This window comes from Periplaneta americana, chromosome 15 (genome assembly GCF_040183065.1).
Source record: "Periplaneta americana isolate PAMFEO1 chromosome 15, P.americana_PAMFEO1_priV1, whole genome shotgun sequence".
Classification (NCBI taxonomy): Eukaryota; Metazoa; Arthropoda; class Insecta; order Blattodea; family Blattidae; genus Periplaneta; species Periplaneta americana.
Window position 1 is genome coordinate 66,859,573 of NC_091131.1, and position 21,051 is coordinate 66,880,623.

Sequence of the window (21,051 nt, forward strand, 5' to 3'; positions counted from 1 at the left end):
TAGTCACTAATACAATAGTCTTCTCCCTCCCAAAAAAAAAAAACTGGGAACAAAATTGAGTCATACTGCATTAATAACCGAGATAAATTCTATCCCCAAGGACAACAGATCACCCTCAACATTTTCTAGTCTAGACAGTGTGTCTATTAGGACTTACCAACTGACATTTCCCTCATGCGTGCTGTCATATCATCTCCAGGCTGACTTTCACTTCTCACACTCACTCTATGCAATGCTCGTCCACTACTTTGGGGTGGCGCCATCTGCAAGCAACAACCAACCAATTGATTCTAATTTATAATTTCTACATAGCAAACGCATTATTACTCAGACAAAATAGGAACAATAAATAATATTTTCGACTTCTATGAAAATCGTCCCAACAACAATGTGTTGTTTCACTTCGAAAATCCGATTTTCTGCCTCCCGATTTATTTCTAAAACTTTGGAACTAGATGGAACAGTTTGTTAAACCGACTGTGCCTGCAAGCAACTTCACACATCAGCTGCTGCAACTTCAATATTATTTCAGTTGACTACAACATATTATGTTCACTAACTTAGTGGTTTCAGGACAAAAATTATGCTCTCTAGTGGTTACACTTGTGTTTAAACAATCGAGAATAAAATTAATCATACCCTGAGACAGCAATATCTTTAGTATCATTAAAACAGAACAAAGTTTCAAATTTAAGCATTATTTTTCACCACAACTTGCGTCTATTAGCTCGCAGATTCAAGCTTGAGTAGAGTATTTACGAGAAATGTTAATCTTGCAGGCAGTCGAGCACACACATTGAGGCATTTCCTCGAACATGTCACATCGCTTTTCCATTTCCAGCACATACCTGTATTGAATCCTTAATAACACATCTCCCTAACAAAATACTGTTTCCCTCCAAAAAAACATAGTACCCTCTACAAATATTTCAATCATTCTATGCAATGCTGTTAAGGCGTGTCTCCACTATTAAACATTTAACATGTTAAATTGCTTACCTTTAACATCCCAACATGTTGATTAAACATGTTAATGCTAATTTCATTTAACACTTTGTCCACACTGTTAAACATGTTAAACTTGACTTTCCTTGCATAGTCCACCATAAACAGCCTATAAGATTTTAATATAGATAGTCTTTTATTTTCAAACCTTGGACAATGGACTCAGATGATGATTTACTTTTGTAATTGCCTCTATTGCTTGTTACAAGGCTTTGAAAAGGAAGAAAATGAGAATGTGGATGCGGCAATATCTTAGTAAAAGACACTATGCAGGATACATTCTAAACGAGCTTAAAGTTGAATACAGTATCGATTTGGATTCAAAAACTTGCTGAGAATATCAGAACACGATTTTAATATAGTGCTGCAAAAATACTTCCTGTTACATCAAAGAAAGAGACAATTTAAGAGCAGCCATTTCATCTCAATTAAAAAAATTACAGCGCAATTGATTAACTATCATAGGACCTACAACATGATAGATGTTAAAGGAGCAGTTAATATCATATAATTATTCTTTCCGAAGTTTTACGAACGTTAACATACATCACCAAATACGACCATTACTGACGTCAACATAGCATTAACGTTTAGCGTACGATAAGAGTGCGAAAACTCTCTATTGTATTCTCGAGAACAATTAAATAATAATTCCAGTTCTCTAAAACAGTCAGCCTTCTTAGTTTTGCCCGTGTATTCTTTTGCAGACACATCCCACAAACAAGGCCTTTCCATCAGTGCGTTAATATTATTCTAATGTATTTTCTTTCGTCCACTCCATTACTTCGAACAACTTACAGCCAACACCAAGGACCAATGATAGTATAAAAATGATCAAGATACGCGCCACAAAATCGGAACTTATAGTTGTTGCTATGGAAACTGTACGAACTTTGCCAAACTGTACCGACGCTGCACAAGCAAAATGAATTGACTTGACATGTTTTTCCATTTCTGCTGGAAAACACGCCCACATGTTAAAAGTGTTAAATTCAACATACATAGTTAATATGTTAAATCAATTGAGACTTGAAATGTCCATATATATGTTAAATTCAACATGTTATATTTAACATGTTGTTGTTAAATGTTTAATAGTGGAGACGTGCCTTTATACCAGATCTAAAATGTTTGATGTTTTATATCTCAATTTTAAGATTTTGTAGTTAAATTCTTGTCCCAGAGAATAATTATTCGAATAACACACCAAATATGCTGCTCTGATTTTAATCTGTTTATGCAAAGGAGGGAGAAAGGAACTGGCCACCCTACCTTATCTCCTGGCTTGGTTGACTCATGAGTTATGCCTTATTGGTGTCACTTATGGGGTTCCAAACTGTCTTCAGACAGTAAATTAAACAACAATTGAAGTGTTGGGCCAAATAACGGTCTATATTACAATTTTTCAAGATCGAATTTTTAATGGAATAATGCTCTGTATAGTCTTACACAGCTGTCACAAAAATTGTTTTTCAATATCTGTATCAGAAGCACTTCTACACGAGTTACAATCATAAATTTATTGGTTGGAACAATGGTCTGTCACTAGTCACTTCTAGCATATTCAGTTGTTCACATCATATCGGGAATTATTGCATGGTAGTTTCTCTTTACGAATACTGGGTACTTCAACTCTGTGTATAAGATTTTAGTCGATCTGTTACGTAAAATGCAAGACAGTGACGATTTATACAGTAGATATTGACCAACTTATAAAAAAAAAAAAAAAAAAAAACAGAATCTAGACAAATTAATATTAATAAGTGGAAAGATGTGCCATGAAAGTCACTAAGAGATTGTGGTCTTGAGTATACAACAAGGAAGACGAAGTCGCAAGTTAGTGTGAAAGATCCCCAAGTAATGTTAAGTTCCTGTCTGTTATTTTTACAGTATTTTATTAGTTGTATTTTAATTTACACTTTGCCCAGTGTTAGTTGGTATATGTTGTGTTTTGCCACTATAGTTTATCTTAGAATTTTATCAAGGTATTTCGTTTCAGAAACAGATTTGTGGAAATTCTTATAAGGAGATGTGCTCACAGCTTGTTCTTGATATCAAAAAGGAGCTGTTTAAAATGTATTAGTCTTATACAGTTAGCATTTAAAAACTGTGATTATTATCGTCTTCATTATTGATAAAATTTATACTTAAGGGGAGGTTGTAAGCTGATTTGGATCAAAATTAACATTTTTTGGTTTTTAGCTGAACTAATAAATTAAGAAAAAGTCGGTAGGTTAAGGAAGATCACAACCACAGGTGTGCAAATTTTCATAGATGTAGATTGAATAGTTTCTGAGATAAGTGTACCTGAAGTTGCTAAATTTAACACGGCGAGGATAGGGCTTACAACCTCCCCTCAGATAAATCATTTGTTGGAATTGATACTGAATATTCGGGACAGGGGTTCAAATTCTATCCCCCAACAATTTCTGAACTGTAATATTTAATTTTCTTTATTCATTTGTTATTGTTACAACTTTCATTAATTTAATGGTGTCCCTACAACTCAGTACCGTAGTTATTTTCTAATAATAGTGTTATTATTTGATCAATATTTTATGTTTATTCATAATGTGACAGTGAGTGTAACTTTAATAAATTACATGGTGTTAATTCATATTAATATAAACATTTTAAAAATAAATGTCAAAATAATTTTGTTCATAATTTAACCTTTATATTGATTTTGTATATTTCATAATATTCGAATGTGTAAAACTGTTTGTATTCCCCAGTAGCATTTCTGTGGAGTTAAAGATGTTACAAACTTCTATGATGTGTAATATGACTTTCAATAACATTGAATCGTATACTTCACTTAGTGTACAAAACATATTGATGGAAAAACAGTTTATGTTGCCTGTCCGATAGTAAATTTATGAATGGAATTACGATGTAACATTTTTGGTTCTCCTGCACAGTTAAGATTGTAAGATAGACCATTATTCCGCCCAATGCTTCAATTATTTACAATGTCAAGTCTTTAAATTGTACCATGGTAGTTTTTCAATCTTTATTGAACTATGTTTAAACAAGAAAGAAATATTTCTCAACGAAAACGCAAAGGTCTGATGAACAGAAGTAAATCTATCCTCTCTGGAGAAGACTTCATTAAAATTCTGACGACATGAATTTCGTGATTCCGAAGTAGTTCCAATGAGATCAGTTCCTGTGTGACAACCTAGTTCTGAAATGTAGTTTTACAGTTGTATAAATAGTTGTAATACCAATATTACACTCATTACTGACTGAACAAAGAGTATTCAAGCAGACCTACAGGAGATTAGATATACAGAGCAAGGCAAACAAGATTTGACCCCGGTAATATGCTTGCTTGCTCACCACAAGTAACTGATAAGCAAGGAGTGGTCAGTTTCTTTGTGTCCTCTGAAATCTCACAAGACAGTACACATAAAAATAAGATTCGATCCATGGCTACTTACACCACTGAGCAACAATTATTCATTCATTGTGGAGATCTCTTTGTGAAAAAAGTCATACATGAAATGTTTGTGCAAACCGACTACATTTTCAAGATGCTACCAAATGTCTAAGAAGTGGAGTGAAATAGACTCCTTTTGAAACAATAACAAAAGACAATAATATGTAGAGAGCCCTCAGAGAAAATCTTTACAATATGCTAACAAGACTGATGCTAAGTCCGAAATCAAATCTTGAAAGACAACATAAATAAAAACACAATTCTAACAAAAATTACATAAAAATGGAAACTTTAAAAAATAAAATAATTTCAAGGTAAAGTTCTTGGATTTATCATTTTCCTTTTATTTCTAAGGGTATTAATATTTTGTGAAACTCAATGTACTGACTGCAGTTTTCAAGAAACTGCATCCAATTTTGAAAGTCTGTATGACTACCACAAACAAATCTGACTAAACCTATGTCTTTCTTACTTGTGGTGGAGGTTGTTGCATTGCTGGTTGAGGCCTTGCTGTCTGTGGCTGAGGCCTCGCCCCAGGCGCAGGCTGCTGCTGGAACCCAGGAGGTGGTCGTGCCTGCACTTGCTGTGGACCATGTTCTTCACCTGGTCGTCTCTGTGTCTGTTGCTGCTGCTGTTGCTGACCTCGGGCCCTTCCCCGAGCACGACCACGTGCCCTTCCTCCTTCAGACATTACTCTGTAGTAAGAACACAATATGCCATCAAATAATTTCCATTTACACAGAAAATTCTTAGTCACTAAAAATGGCCTCGCTGTCATGTGTAGTAAAGTATTATTTGGAAGACCGAAAGTTAAGTTCTTGATAAAATTTTAAGAACTTCTGTTACAATTCACTTCTTCCCCTGGATTATAGTTTCTTACCTGTATCACTATTATCACTATCTGGCTCTTGCACAACAAATTTGTTTGTTTGCTGTTAATTAGAAATGTGAGCACTGCTGCACAATGTAGTGCAACAGATAAAACTAGCACTTTTTGCAAACATAACAAAAAGATTATGGTCGTGGTCGCAGCAGTAGTACACAAGGAGAAATAGTTCAGTAATCCATTTGGGGTATGAATAATAAAGCAACAGCAGAAACCTGGTAACCTAGCATTATAAATAATATTAAAGTTATTTTATTCTGCTGTAGTTCTTTAGCGATATAAATAATATTCAAGTCATCATTTATATTGTTACCATTCTTTAGCGATACAAGTAATATAAATTTAACATTAGATTTGAAACAATATAGTCACAATACCAGTGTTAGTTTTTTCTTCTTATATTATTTACATTATACTATCCTGTAACACAATAAAATGAAAAGGAGTGATGAGGATTTGAACCCGAGACATTGATATCTAAATTCCAACATTCTTCCAACTGAGCTACGAGGGCATAAGTAAAGAAGCATATGCCAAAATATTGGCCCAATCCCCTCCAAGACGTCCTGATGACATTACATAAAAACCAAGGCTATTTCAAAAACTAATTTAAAAAAAATGGCACTGGCTCATCCCAACACTTGTCTTAGCACCTTAGGAAAACCACGGAAAAACAACAGGCAGGATGAGTTCTTTCATTTCAGGAGACTAGCCAATTGGCTCTCTGGTTAGTCTATTGACGTATATCTTGACTGACCATGAGGAAATTATTTGGGAAGGGTAGGTGTTATCATAATAACGGACTCGAATTTCACTGCAGGACAGAATGTTAGGATGTTTCTGGTATGACAAATTGGAGATGGATCTCTATCCTGAATCTTGTCAGGCAATAAGTGTTTGCTGCTTCACAGGTCGTTCCCAACATTTATTACAGATCACCAGAAAACAAGTTCACTCCATCAGTTCATATAGGATAGGGGGAGGAATTAGGAGAGTGGGGAATGGTTCTGGCTCAAAATGGGCTAGGGATGGGACCTGATCAGGAGCCTCAAACAAGCAATGAATGCTAGTCGCTTCTCAAGTCATTCTCGATGCTTATTCTGAGCCACCAGTAACTGAGTTTGCCCTGTCAGCCCAAATTGGAAAAGTTTACTGGTGGGGTTAAACCAAGCTTAAGAAGGGTAGGGGGTGGAGAGTTGGGACCCTAGTGCACACAATAAAAGTGCATGTCACTGCTCACGCAGTTCTCCATGCTGTAATCCGAGCTGTCAGAGCAGAGTTCACCACCCTGGTATGTCACTCTGAGCAGACTGACAGGCCTTTAAGTTCTCCTTCACCAATCACATTGTTTTCAAACAGTCAAAGTTATATTATTACTGTATGATGCCAAACATTTCTTTTCACCTCATCTGTACGATACTGATCCAGTAATATGACGAAATCGACTACACTTGTTTCCATGTTTTGAAGTGTTGAAACAAGAAGTAATTCTACGTGGTGATTCAAATGGTGCACAGACTTAAGGAGCTTATAGAGGGGTAGAAATACAACTTTCTAATAGGAACTTATGGTCTTGGAAGTATTTTTGAATCAGTGCACGCTTGGGAATGTCAGAAACTACATTGCAGATGTAAGCTTACTTTGTAGTGAAGCACTGGGTTTGACACACTATGAAATGATGTTCAGTCTGTTGTCATACCGCTAAGGTAGACCTCTATACTATTTTCGCTGTAAGAAAAATCCTAATGTAAACATAAGCACGTTGCTGTCATACCCGTGAATGGCTCCCAGTCGAAACACTCACATGGTGCAGGAAAATATAGTTCGTATTTGGAAACCACAAACTTGTATTATTTGAGAATAAAAAATTGAATTCTAGTTGTTAAATACGATGAAACATTTAACATCACTCATATGTAAAATGCTATGTAAAAGAAAAGCTACTGTTATATTTTGTTATGTACTATGAACACGGATGAATACCAACAGTAATACCGAGGTAGTCTGTTCTTGTAACAACGTGGCATCACTTGAGCTCGTAGTTGTTCACGTAAGCACGTGGTACTGAAGTATGGCTTCTGCATCCTCAACCGTCCATTGTGAAGACATAAGACTTAAAAAAATTTAACTAAAGTAATTATAAAATAAATGTTTCCTAAGCAAACAAATGCATAGTAGTGAGGTTAGGCTTACTTGACAAGTAACGGGAAATGTTTAACATGAAACAGAATGTACAACAGTAGGCGGGAACACGTACTAAGAATATATGGTGCCAAACAGCGGCCAATGAAGCCTCACTTCAGTCACGTGCTACTGTTTACATTAGGATTTTTCTTACAGTGAAAAAGATTATAGTACAGTACTGGTACTTGTATACCATTTTCTGTTTACATCTACTAGTCATTTGTACGCTCTGAGACAAGTGGGTTGTTTGCAAGGTTCCCGAGAAACTTAGGGGGGGGAGGGGGTGCAATGACCAGTCAAGAAACAATATCCCAACACTAACTACATACATTGTTATGCTCAACAAGGCAACTTGATTTTACAAAATGCTACAATCTTATCCTCTCAGAGTAAAATATCTTTTCAAGACATTCAAGACCGAGAACCATTATTTTTTTTTTTGCAAAATCATCTAAAAGGATGTTCTGCCTTGCTCAGTTTGTTCAAAGAAGGATCACTTCCGTTCCCCTGACAAGATGGTACTTTCAGCACAGGACTGTAAATACTGAGCATAAAAACAAACTGTAAATAATGTATGGTATATAACACCAAAGACAGTCTAATAGAATGTTTTCAACATATTCGAGAGGCAAGAATAAATGATACATGTAAATGGGCAGGCAGCAGGATTTGCTCGTAACTTGAAGGATCCCCAGTTCATATTTTAGTTAGAATTTTAACCTAAAGTTATGCCTCACGTAACCATTTCCTTTGACTGCATCCCTAATGACATGCAACAGATTGATCAGTCTAATGCACTTTCAAGACTATAACTTGTACCTATTTCTGTATGCTGCATCTAGTAACTGCGAAAGAAGTTACGTTATAACCCTGAGCTGGCATGGAGTAATAGCAGACAGCTATTCTTCCATCTAGCGATTGTTACAAAAGTTCACTGTTACTCAGTGGCAAAGCACAGCAGCCTTTCTCTTTCACATGTTGCCATTTTTAACATGGGATGGCCAATCTATTACGCGATTATGCATTCAACATAGAAGTGCACGAAGTTAGAGAATTTTTAGACATCTTTAGTGATCCCACTTCTGAGGTTCGAAAAACTTATGAATTAGAGGAAGTGACAGCCTGATGAGCCGATAATTTCCGAGAAGACGCCGGTCTTTTACAAGGTATGTGACAAGGTTAGAGGGTTAGTTGAGAGGATATCTCAGCAACGTAATTTTAACGATTTAAGATCACTCAAATCTTTCCGCATATTCCTCGGCCTCACGTCACTTAGATATTCCCTGAACTAACCCACTAACCTTGTCACATACTGATGAGCCTAACAAGATACAGTCAATACATAAATCCAAGGAACAATTGTGCTGCCACTCTCGAAGTATTCGATGTCTTTGTCAACAATATTCAAGACATTTCAGTTTTCGGACCATCTTAGTGCTTCAAAATTATCTTTCCGTTAGTAATTTTAAGGACTAGGCAATTAAATTTCCCAGCAAATGGCCTCAGAGACACTATCAGAGCTTACACTACATTATATGAAAATAAACTGGGTGAAAATAGTTGAATTTATAAGGGACTTTTTGTCGTGATGCAGTTGATCATAATTCTGGAGGATGACCATTCTAAGATTTCCCAACTTTTTTTTCACAAACAACGATTTTATGCTCGACTTTCGAAAGGTAACACAAAAAATAGCGAAACTAGCCCTGAGATAGTGCCGGTGATTTCGAAAGTGAAAATCGGATAAATTTCACAACACGGATTCCTTCCTTTTCCTCTTACTTTAAAATTCCAACCTTGTGCACAGAAAATAAATTGGCACTGAAAAGTGCCTTTTCGAAAGCATGATAATGTGCATTCGACAAACTCATACAAATCTGTTCTTTTTATTATTTTAAGATATTGTCAGTGAGGAATCCGTATACTGTAATTTTCCCAAATCCTAAACCAACCAAACCTAACCTGTCCCAGATTCGTATATATGCAAGGTGTACAAGTATGAATGGTGGCCAGATAGCTCAGTTGGTAGAGCAGCTGGTTACGGACTGAAAGGTCCGGGGTTCGATCCCAGGTAGTGACAGGATTTTTTCTCGTTGCCAAACTTTCAGAACGGCTCCGAGGTTCACTCAGCCTCCTATAAAATTTAGTACCAGGTCTTTCCCAGGCGTAAAAGGCGGTCAGAGTGTGGTGCCGACCACACCACCTCATTCTAGTGCCCAGGTCATGGAAAGCATGGGGCTCTATATCTCCATGCCCCCCCCCCCAAGTGCCTTCATGGCATGTTACAGGGATACTTTTTTTTTATACAAGTATGAATGGAACTACCTCAGGCTGGAACGAGCGTTGAGCGACTTCCGCCGATTTTGGAATAGACACCAACGCACTTGAACTGCCAACACAGAAAACAAAAAATTACACTCCATCGCTTTTACCTTCATCTTGACGGGATAATAAAAGCCTAAACTAACCTAACCTAAGTGCGTCGGTGTCTATTCCAAAACCGGCGGAAGTCGCTCAACGCTCGTTTAACCCTACCTCAGCGCCAGTTCAGCAAAAAATTTCGGTACAATTTCGACTGTAACCTAACATTATCATAATCTAACCTAACCTAAACTAACCCAAGCAAAACTAAGCTAAGCTACGCTATTAATTGCTTGGTTCGTAGGACCAAGGACCCGGGTTCGATCCCGGCGTCGGAGGGAATTTTTCTCCTCAAATATTAATTATTACCATAACAGATATTATTCTGTAGGACAAAAAATAATAACATCTGGGATAAACTCCAGAACACGGACTGCACCCTTTCCCTCTTACTTCAAAATTCCAACCTTGTGCACACAAAATAAATTATTGGCACTGAAGAGTGCCTTTTCGTAAATATAATGATGCGCATTCGACAAACGCAGACAAATCTGCTCTTTTTAGTATTTTAAGACATAATTTGGTAGGTGCAGTCCGTGTTCTAAAATTTTCCCCCGTTTTTTGCCAGGAAAAAACCGAAAAATCGAGCTCGACAAAATTAGAAACGTTAGTGCACATAATTATTTTCGGGGTTTGTCATGAACAATGCTCCTCTGCTGCCAATGATTACAAGCAAGAACTTGTCAAATTTACTACAGACGAGAGTAGACGATTCAGAGGTATTCATAACTTCTATCTTCCTATTAACTAACTTCCATTTTGCCATTAAGTTATAGCTTTTGTATAGAGATACCGTAAGAACACCATGACAATTTGAGTACTGCCTGAACTGCATCTATTCCTCAAATTCTAGTTTCATACTGCAAGTATTTTAAATCCATAAAAATAAATAGTTTGTATTTTCCCCATCATATGCGACGCATGCTTCAAATACCTAAGGGAGTAAAATGTAGGCTCAGACAAATTCGTACGATTATAGTCAGATCCTTCACAAATACATTATGTCTACAATGGATATTTCGTTTAATAAGTTGGTGCACAAATTTTATTGCATCTGAAGTAAGACAACTGCACAAACTATTACAAATAGATCCTGCAATTATATTAATATCGGTGAAAGACAACTCAACCCCCTCCCTCCCTCACACGTGCAAACAAAGACTATCTCATAGTCAAATCACAAGACTTATCTTTCACCAAACAACAACGATTACTTGTCATTCTCAAAAAGCATTAAACATGAACAATATAATAAAAGTACATTCACAATAATATTACCTAACAAACCTTCTACTAAAAATATGGCGCACAGCTTCCAACCCCTGTAAAGCCACCAACACATCCGACTTCTGGCAACACTTTGACCGCTTTCAAAAACAAGTACAAATGAACATCTTCACAACCACAGGTAATATACGTCATTTCCAACAGACGACGTCATTCCAATTCAGTTTCCTTATTGGCGGAGAGGAAGTAAACTGAAGCCAGCAGATATGTGATTGGCTATAGAAATTACCGCCTTGATAAAACGCTGGCGTCGTCGGATCAGTGATTGTGGAAATAATTTTTACCATTTAACACATACTTCTTGCACTTTCGACGAAAAAAAGAAAGGATCATAATTTTTATTTAATGGCCATTATTTCCGTCGCTAAAAGTAAAGCTCAAAGATTTTACAATATTGTCCGCAAGATGGCAATGCAATACTCCAGAGAGTTAGGCCGGTTACACACTATACCGAGAAATGTGTAATGTGAAATGTGTGCCGAGCGTTGCTTACGAGATTACACAAGCTGGCGCATAGAGCTTGAAAAACGAGTCTGAAGTGGTTCCCTCGTAATGCCAATTCCGCCGCTCGGAGCGCTGTTCTGCCCTATATATTCATAGCAGAACACTTAAAAGACATTGACATTTGGGACATTTAAAGGACTCACCATTGCTTATTAAATGCTTCGTACAATATTTTATGGACAATAGACGTAATTTGCGAACTTCTACTCCTCAATTATATTACAATAAAAGGCTGTCATTCTTGATATTAAAACATATTACATATAACCTGAGGGACTGTCTGCTCTGTACTTCAGTTCATACACCAAACATTTCCGGAAATAAATTAACTTGACATCTTACATATACGCACTATAGCCTACCCTTTTCACCTAATATTATTAATATTGTTATTAAATAAGATATTGCAACTAATTAAGGTACTGCATTATCTTTAATTTCCTTGAATTCATAATTAAGCATTTGCAAGAAGGCGTAACTTTTCCCTCTCTTTTAAAAAAAATACGAACGTCACAATAATTGAGAAGTATAATTATTACGCGATTTTTTCTTACAGTGGTGAAAACATTTCTATAGGCCTACTGATTAATCTATCGAGCATAGTAATAGTAAACGCTGTAGTATTCTTTTCTGAAGCCAAGATTTTCGCAAGAACTGAAGTGCGACACATGTAAAGATGAGGAAATGCCCCTCTTTCTTTTGGGAAAACTTGTGAAGCACTACTGGACAATATTGTCAAAGATATTTCCAGTAAATACGAAGTGATTAGGAAACTTAATCAGAAGCCCCTAAATAGAAAAGTGCTGAAAGTGCAATAAACTGGGCCATTTCTTAATTACATATAGAACACTGGAACTGACTATCTACAAGGACCCTCGTGTTATAAATATTATGATTATTTCAGATTGTGATACAGTTATAAGCGTACATTCCTAAAACTTAAAAGTAACAATGAGGATGCCATATGTTATAGGAAAGTTTTAAACGTGTCATTTAACTTTTTTTATGAATTTATGCCATTAAGTACGAGAAAAATTCGTACCGGCACCAGGAATCGAACCCAGGACCTCGTACTTAATGGTATAAAAACAAACTGACTAGTCATACTAGTCGAGCAAAATATAATGAGGTGGGCGAGACCTCATTCATATTTGATACATTTTTTATGAATGATTTCCTGATCAAGATTTTCATTAACTATGTGCCAAACTTTTGAAGTGAAGAGTGCAGTAGAAACTGTTGGACATCTGATCAGTATTTTAATCATGTGCTGGTTACAGTACATCAGATGTCTTCTTGAATATACCTGATGAGGTATGTATATGAAGTTTGTATTGTCAGTATTCAAGTAGTCTACTTATGTATGTAATTTTTATTATCTGCACAGAAAAAATTTAGCTTATGTGATAGTATGAAGTAATCTCTCACGAAATAACAAGGAAGAGAAAGGTGCTTAAATTTAAATATTGAAAACAGGATGATAAGAAGAAAATAATTTTTACTTCCTTTCAATTATTAATGAAACCTGGCCACTCACCATTCGCAGTTGATTTCTATAGTTACAGGTATATTCTTCATATTTTGTAGCTCTCAAATAATTTCTAAAATAAATATTACGCCTACTTAACTCTTGTAAAACGAAATTTTCACTTTCACTTTCAACGGAACACTCACTTATATTCAGTTCTTGTATCTTGCAGTAAATTATCCATTTGTGATCATCTTTCCAATATAACCTCCCATTGAAACGACCACTTAAAATCATGAGCTAGAATTTATTATTTTAAAAACATTTCCACGTACATACTGTTATAATTGTTATGAACCACAATACAAAAGACAACACTGTGAAATTGGATTAATTTACCAAGATCAACATCAATACCGGTAGTATAAAATCACATATAGGCCTAGGCTATATTATTTCATTACTTTATGGTATTAATTAGAAGAATTAATTTTGAAGAATTTACAAATATGCTGAAATAATTTATGACACCTCTTATAGAAATGTAAAAATATGTATGTACATTTTGAAACAATGGGTATAGCACCACTTGAAAATGTTGAGCACTTTAACAGTAACTTATAAATTGTTCTATAGTGTTCATTTAATGTAGCACTTTTAGAATGAAGGTGGTTCACATACATAAGAAGAAATGACGATGGAATGAGTCGAAGACATACAGTTTTCTTTAATTTTTAGCAAATGATGAAGTTCAATATATACTGTTACTTCATATCCTAACATAAGTAGAGTTGCCACCATAGATGTAACACCTCTGTAACACCTGAAATGAATATAAAATAAATTAATGCATTGGTAAAATACAAGAATAAAAAGAAATTAGGCTAGACATAACCTCACAAAATTACAAACACATGCTAGAACAAAAAAAAAAAAAAAAAACTTTACGTATCCGTATATAATAAAACTAGATATTCTAGATATAATTTGATTCACACGATAACCACCTCAGCCTATTTCACAGCAGCCATTAGTTACCAGTTTGAGGTGCATTACCTAATATCATACTAACCTTGTTAAGTTCTCTTACCTAATTCACTGATAATTACGTAACAATACACAGGTCTAAAATACAGACAAATACACATTAATTACCTAATAAGTACAGCATGAAGATAATTCATTACTTTCGTCGGTATTTTCTAAAAGAGAAAGGGAAAACAGTAACATTATCTTCAATGTTTACATCACGTCGTTCACATTTTCATTAGGCCTATATCAGTAATGCTTGGTAAGTGAAACAATGCATGAAATTATTTTACATTTCGGGTCACATCATTCGAGAGTCGGAAAATGCAATTCGCCACTTTTAACATAGCATTGCTTGTTATATGAGAGAACTTTGACATTTACCTTAACCTATAAAGATACGACGTGTTGGTACAGAGTTCTTCACATAGCAAAACACAGACAATTTTCGAATATAACTTAGCTGAACAAACTTCAAATAACACTGTAATATGCTTGGCATATTTGTAATATTCGTACTCAATGAGTAATGCACAATTAATCGAACTATTTTCACGATGCACAATGCTTTGTAATGGTACTATTCATCATTTCATAGGGCAGAGAGGCGAACCTAGCGGCAGAAATTGTCATGACTCACAGAGACCTACTCTCGATCGTGCTATGCGCCAGCTTGTGTAATCACGTAAGCAACGGTGCCGAGAAATGCGTTTAATCGAAAGCATTGGCAGAGCGGGTAGAAGAGAGTGTCTAGACATTACAGTTAATGAGGATTTATTATTTTATGGATCCAATTTATTTTATTTGAGTACATAATGTACCTAGATGTATTAATTGTATGTGTTATATTTCCGCTGTGTCGACTGCTAGCTGGTGTGATGTCAGCGCCAACTCTAGGGAGAAAGCAGAATCTGACGCTCTAGCTGGCTTGAAGGTCATTGAAATCGGTCCGGCTACATCAAAGGTACCGACACGAAGTGTCTATTCTAAACGCTCTGGCATTGGTTTAAATGGAACGTCACACACTACAACGAGTTTCTCGCTCATCTCGCGCGAGGTAAACGCATTTCTCGCTCTGATCGCTAGCCCAGCGAATTTTTCAAGTCACATTCGACCTCTGTCAACGATTACAATTACACACAGATATCGGGAAAACATTTTTCAGCTGTTTTAAATGCAGAAAACTTAGCAAAATTGTTCTAATATGTCAGATCGGCCATTGACATTTTTTGGTGTCATACAAATAAGTATGATACACGGGACGATAACTATAATAATACTAAATTGAAGATCTCCCCGGTAAAAGGAATGCAACATCAAATTATTAAAATATATGATGTGGGTAGGAAAAGAAATTTTAAAGCATTTATTTATAACAAATTATTGAACTCAATGGCTGAATAAATGTTTATCCCTGTTTAGTGAAATGATTGTGATAGTAAATAAAGCAATAATAAAATATGCTCCTGAAATAATTTTCCTTTCTATTGAAACATGAATTTACAGTTTTGTTCGTTATGTCCAAATTCGGGGGAGGTTTTCAAATAAAAGAAGAAAATAAATATGGACGAAGATAACCGATTTAATCAGACATTAATTTGGTTAGGTTTCTAATTTGCAATGCCAATCAACATAATATTGGCTACGAATGAAATTATAACTTCATGATCACATAATACTTAACAATGATAAGATATGATTTTATATTAGATATTACTGTATGTATTACTTGCTAGTCAATACGATAATTTATTAAGGATTCAGTTTTCTTCATTGTAGGCCTACTCGTGATGAAGGGGTTGCATTATTGGACTGAAGAGAATGCTGTTCCTGGTCATGAAAAAGTGAACAGTATCATTCCGTTTCGCGATAAAGTGAAATACAATTTCCTACATGCCGTTTAATATAGTGAGGGAATAATGGTATTTCTCCAGAAAAATTACACCAAAGAAAGGCACAATTTTCTTTCGTTTCACTGGCTTCTGCAAGTTGTATAATATGATAAAAACATGGTTTTGGTTTGCAACAAGTATTGTACTTTCAGGATAAAAAACCTTTTGATACTTGTGTATTCTAATGCGATTTTGTAGCTCACACTTATTAAAATTATACAAATTTGATTTTTCTGTATTTTAATGGATTGTTGCAGCCCCCCCCCCTCACTTGTTACAAATATAACACTCGTTAGGTCCAAGATGCAATACTATGAAAAGTGGTCATTTCCCTAGTAATCCGTGCTGGAACTATTGCGTCTGATGTTGATAATTTTTCCAAATATTTTATATAATTGGGTGCAATTAAAGAACCTCCAACACCTCCTCTATTATGACCACATTGTCATAGTTACTGAAGGCCGTGAAAAAAAAAATTGCAAACGCATAGTTCCAGAGCCACTTTCGCATCAAAGAGTGTCAGATACACTTATTGCAGTTTTATGCAATATAAATCTCTTTCTTTTCATGGTAATGGAGTAACAACCAAAATTTAACTTCTCAAAGAAAATAAACAAAAGTTATATTTCATTAATTTATATTTTGCGCCACGAAATTATGTAAACTACTTACCTTTTTAGCATTATTAAACTGTTGGTTCTTGGTTTGATCCACTGCTATATTTTTATTAAGAAATTGGATGATTTATAAGGTTCAAACTATAGGCTACAACATAATAAACCTATAAAAAACACAATTATTTGTATATTAACATTTTATTCATATTATGCTAAGAATATGAATATATCATTTATCTGTACAATGAACTGAATTTACGATACTTTACCATTTGTATAGAGTCCGAGATTAGGAAGAGCTGTATCAAATTCTTTTTTTTTTAGGGGAAAGAAAATTAATTGTTACCGGTAGGTACGTTTTCATCGCACTGTTTCTTTTGCTTTTTACCATTAACCTTTCATATGTCTCTTGAGAAGAGATACAAAAGTCTTTGAAATGGAACGTGACATATCACAAAACTCATATTTAAACAAGATTTTCTGTTTCACAGTTTCCAACACATCTTTCAAGTCACCCACTGATTTCACCACTTGCCATTTATACTGTTGCAATGTCTTATTCTCTTTTTGTACACAAAACTATCGTATTCTTCATCTTACGATGTTGGAGTACAGGAAGTCGCAGGTTCGAATCCCGCTCGAGGTGTGAAATTTTTCTTTCATACCACGGCATGATTGTGACTATAATAGTATTTAAATTCACAAACTATCCTTTCCTTAACTTCCTTATTCTTCTTCGATAGAATCCGAATTTAATTTTCAGTATCAGCTTCCAATGACATAATGGAGGTCCCAACTTCGTCTACAACTGTCACAGTAGGGAGAGGGAGAGAAAGATTTCAGCAAACTTCCGTTTTACTCTCCTTCTTTCCTGAAAACAATAATTCATATTACATAACGAGCCTACTTTATACACAGTAGTGAATAGATATACCAATATTATTATGGTTAACTATCAGTGTAATGTTCATCTAATTAACCTTTGGTTCTTCAGGGTGCAAATATATACTGCACAGCCCCCTTTCTGAAACATATATGATAAAGTCGTGCGATCCATATCCTCCTCCCTAAAGTCACTGGAACAAATTGTGCTGCAACGACAGCACGAGGTGTCCGAATATCTTTCTCAGGATCCTTTGGAAAACTGTAACACAAGTTAAATTTAAATATTAATAAACTACAGACGATAACAACTCCGGATATGTACGTATATGTCTTTAGTCTCTCATACATATCCATGATAGGTTATTCCAAGTAAGCTCTTGGACTCTTTATTTCACTCTGCCATATAGCACACCGGATCGACGTATTTAAATTTATCAAAACATTACTCAAAAAATTTAAAACAACACAACTAGGCCAGCGAATAGGGATTATAAAGAATGGACACTTCGTGTCGGTACCTTTGATGTAGCCGGACCGATTTCAATGACCTTCAAGCCAGCTAGAGAGTCAGATTCTGCTTTCTCCCTAGAGTTGGCGCTGACATCACACCAGCTAGCAGTCGACACAGCGGAAATATAACACATACAATTAATACATCTAGGTACATTATGTATTCAAATAAAATAAATTGGATCCATAAAATAATAAATCCTCATTAACTGTAATGTCTAGACTCTAGAGTTCCTTTATAATGAGAGTTCAGACGTTGACCCCCAACAAAAATTAAAATAGGGTAAACTGTAGGCTATAGTGATTGACCACTTAAGCTAATGAATAATAAAACAATGAAATAGCGGAAAACAGTGGTAACTTATTGAGAGAATTTTAAAGGCATTGGGTCAAGTGAAGATTCAGAAACAAATCAAAATCAATAAACAAAAGAAAAAATAAAATTTTAATGCAAAGATAAATTAAATAAACACAACAAGTCCACTTTTACAGTTATTGACCGTCTACTGCACAGTTATTGACCAGACGTTTATTAGTGATTGACCGTCTACTGCACAGTTATTGACCACACGCTTATTAGTGATTGACCGTCTACTGCACAGTTATTGAATACTCATTTATTAGTGATTGAACAACACATTTTCACAATTTTCACTTTTTTCTTGTCTGTTTCGTTTCTCTTCTTCTGATATTTTTCATTAAGAACTATTCGCCACCGGCGTAGCTCTGTCGGCAAAGTTGTTTGCCTGCCGATCCGAAGTTTCGTTCGGGCGCGGGTTCAATTCCCGCTTAGGCTGATTACCTGGTTGGGTTTTTCCGAGGTTTTGCCCAACCGTAAGGCAGATTTCAGGTAATCTATGACGAATCCTCGGCCTCATCTCGCCAAATAGCATCTCGCTATCATCAATCCCATCGACGCTAAATAACCTCGTAGTTGATACAGTGTCGTTAAATAACCAAGTTAAAAAAAAAAAAGAAAAGAACTCTTCTCGCTGCCTTTTCTTTCATTTCTTATTCGCTTCCTTTCTTCTCTTGCCTCTTCTTCCATTTTTCTCTTTTGTGCCTTATCAGAAGCAAGTGTGTGTCATTTCTCTGATGTTATTACAAATGGCTTCACCCAGCACTGGACGAGGACCAAAGAACACTTTTCCTTCAACGGGATATTTGTTTCTGGACGCTAAGGTTGCTTTTAGGACACCAAACTTCTTGGCAGCTTCATTTAAATCAAATCCACTGCGGACAGGTTCTGTAGCGTTTCGTAAAGCTTCCCCTGTATAATGCACTTTACCTGGCTTAGGCATTATAATATAGTATCAGTCCTGTAAAAATCCCCATCATTTAACCGATAACATATATAGAATTGAAGCACATTGGTCATTATTCTAACAAATAATTTATGAACGACCAATCACTGTAGTTTGCGGACATACACTTTATAGTGATTGACCACGGGGCATTTTTATGTCATATAAAACTTTTACAAAATAATATTCTGTGGACGGAAACCTTATACCTTTTCTCACACTGTGAGTGTAAAAACGAGCACCAGAATTTATGTATCCTTTGCAGAATAAATACATTATTGCGTGCATTATTCTTAGCAATTTCTCTAGTTACTTACACTTGTTTAAGTTCAGTTGCATTTCCAATCGATTTCAGTCCTCTCAGACAACAGACACTAACTCAGTGGGATGAACAGCGACAACTAACCACAAATAAGGGTTGTTACTAGAGGTATATGCAGCAAAAAGTGAAATCACGATCGTGGTTTATTCACAATATACTTGAAAAAAGGAACCGGTCAATCACCGTATACTGGTCAATAACTACCTAGTTTACCCTATGTAATGATTTGATAGCGCTGAAAATGGAAAAACAAAACTCTTACGAGAAGTAAAACCATATACCTATATTATATTATATACAAATATTAAACGAATTCGATACTTAATTTTATAATGTATTATATTATTTTATAATATAATTTATGATATCTGAAATATAAAATATTATTATTACAACTAGTTTGTCACTGAGAAATAAGGAAAAGCTGTTAACTTGAATTTATTTGAAGCAAAGCGTTACTGGCTTATGCAATAAGGTAGGCGATGTTTGGATACTGTACCTTAATTCTATTCTCAATTATTATCTTAGCGTATGCTCGATTACACTACCTCTAGCGCTTGAAAGTGGAACTAGCCGCTGGCGCACAGAGAAACAAAACACAGGAAAATTCGCTCAGTGTCCATTCTTTATAATCCCTATTCGCTGACTAGGCCATGAAAATACAATGATAGGTTAAATTAAGATGGCTACCGCGCGACACTGGCAACTATTTTCTATTCTGTACTCTTATGGTTCGATTACACATTTCTCGGCGCTGTGTGTGGACAAAGCTGTCTCGCCTCGCTCGCGCATTTCTCGGCACACATTTCACATTACACATCTCTCGGTATAGTGTGTAACCGGCCTCAACGAGCAAGAGTCTCTCACTTTGTATATGCAATGTAACCAATTTAGTGAAATTTCCACAAAATTGGACGATATTTGAACCCCGTGAACGAAAAATAATAATTTTATGGATAAAGACACCTTGAAACGGTGTTTTAATTAGAATATTGCATACTTACTTAAATCAGTGTGGCTAACGTGTTCCCATTTCCCATATTATGGGAATTTTTGCAAGGAAATTTCGATAATGGAAATATGGGAGAAAGAGAATTACAATGAAAATGTTCTTCAATAGGTATATCACAGTCTAGTATATACAGTCGCGAAGCTCAATACGTAGTAAATATGCAAACATTAGGTAGTTGCTCACCACTAGGTTCGCTAATATCGCCTCATTACAGGTAATGCAAAATAGTACCGTCACAGTCTATTGTTTCTAGCACCCTCAAAACTCAATATTCGTAGTAGAC

At 35.5% G+C, this 21,051-nt stretch overlaps 1 protein-coding gene and 2 long non-coding RNA genes across 5 annotated transcripts in view; all 3 read right to left on the reverse strand.

The window, feature by feature from the left end:
• Nucleotides 1–11,357, reverse strand: part of LOC138715071 (piwi-like protein Siwi) — a 38,580-nt gene extending 27,223 nt beyond the window's left edge. For 2 of the 3 annotated variants that reach the window (XM_069847556.1, XM_069847553.1), the window contains exons 1-3: nt 11,217–11,357; nt 4,920–5,142; nt 158–263 (exon numbers count right to left, since the gene is read on the reverse strand). In XM_069847556.1, coding sequence (XP_069703657.1) covers nt 158–263; nt 4,920–5,138 — 325 coding nt within the window. In that variant the 5' untranslated portion in view covers nt 5,139–5,142; nt 11,217–11,357. The remainder of the gene's footprint in view (nt 1–157; nt 264–4,919; nt 5,143–11,216) is intronic. The other variant, XM_069847555.1, reaches the window with a different exon arrangement.
• A 1,853-nt stretch (nt 11,358–13,210) lies between these two features.
• On the reverse strand, nt 13,211–14,906 carry LOC138715641 (uncharacterized). Its single transcript, XR_011336523.1, has 3 exons — nt 14,611–14,906; nt 14,353–14,399; nt 13,211–14,020 (listed from the first exon to the last, which is right to left on the reverse strand). It is a non-coding gene; the product is annotated as an uncharacterized lncRNA (long non-coding RNA).
• Nucleotides 14,907–16,946: 2,040 nt separating this feature from the next.
• LOC138715642 (uncharacterized) lies at nt 16,947–18,328 on the reverse strand. Its single transcript, XR_011336524.1, has 3 exons — nt 18,139–18,328; nt 17,716–17,879; nt 16,947–17,606 (listed from the first exon to the last, which is right to left on the reverse strand). It is a non-coding gene; the product is annotated as an uncharacterized lncRNA (long non-coding RNA).
• Between the last annotated feature and the right edge of the window lie 2,723 nt (nt 18,329–21,051).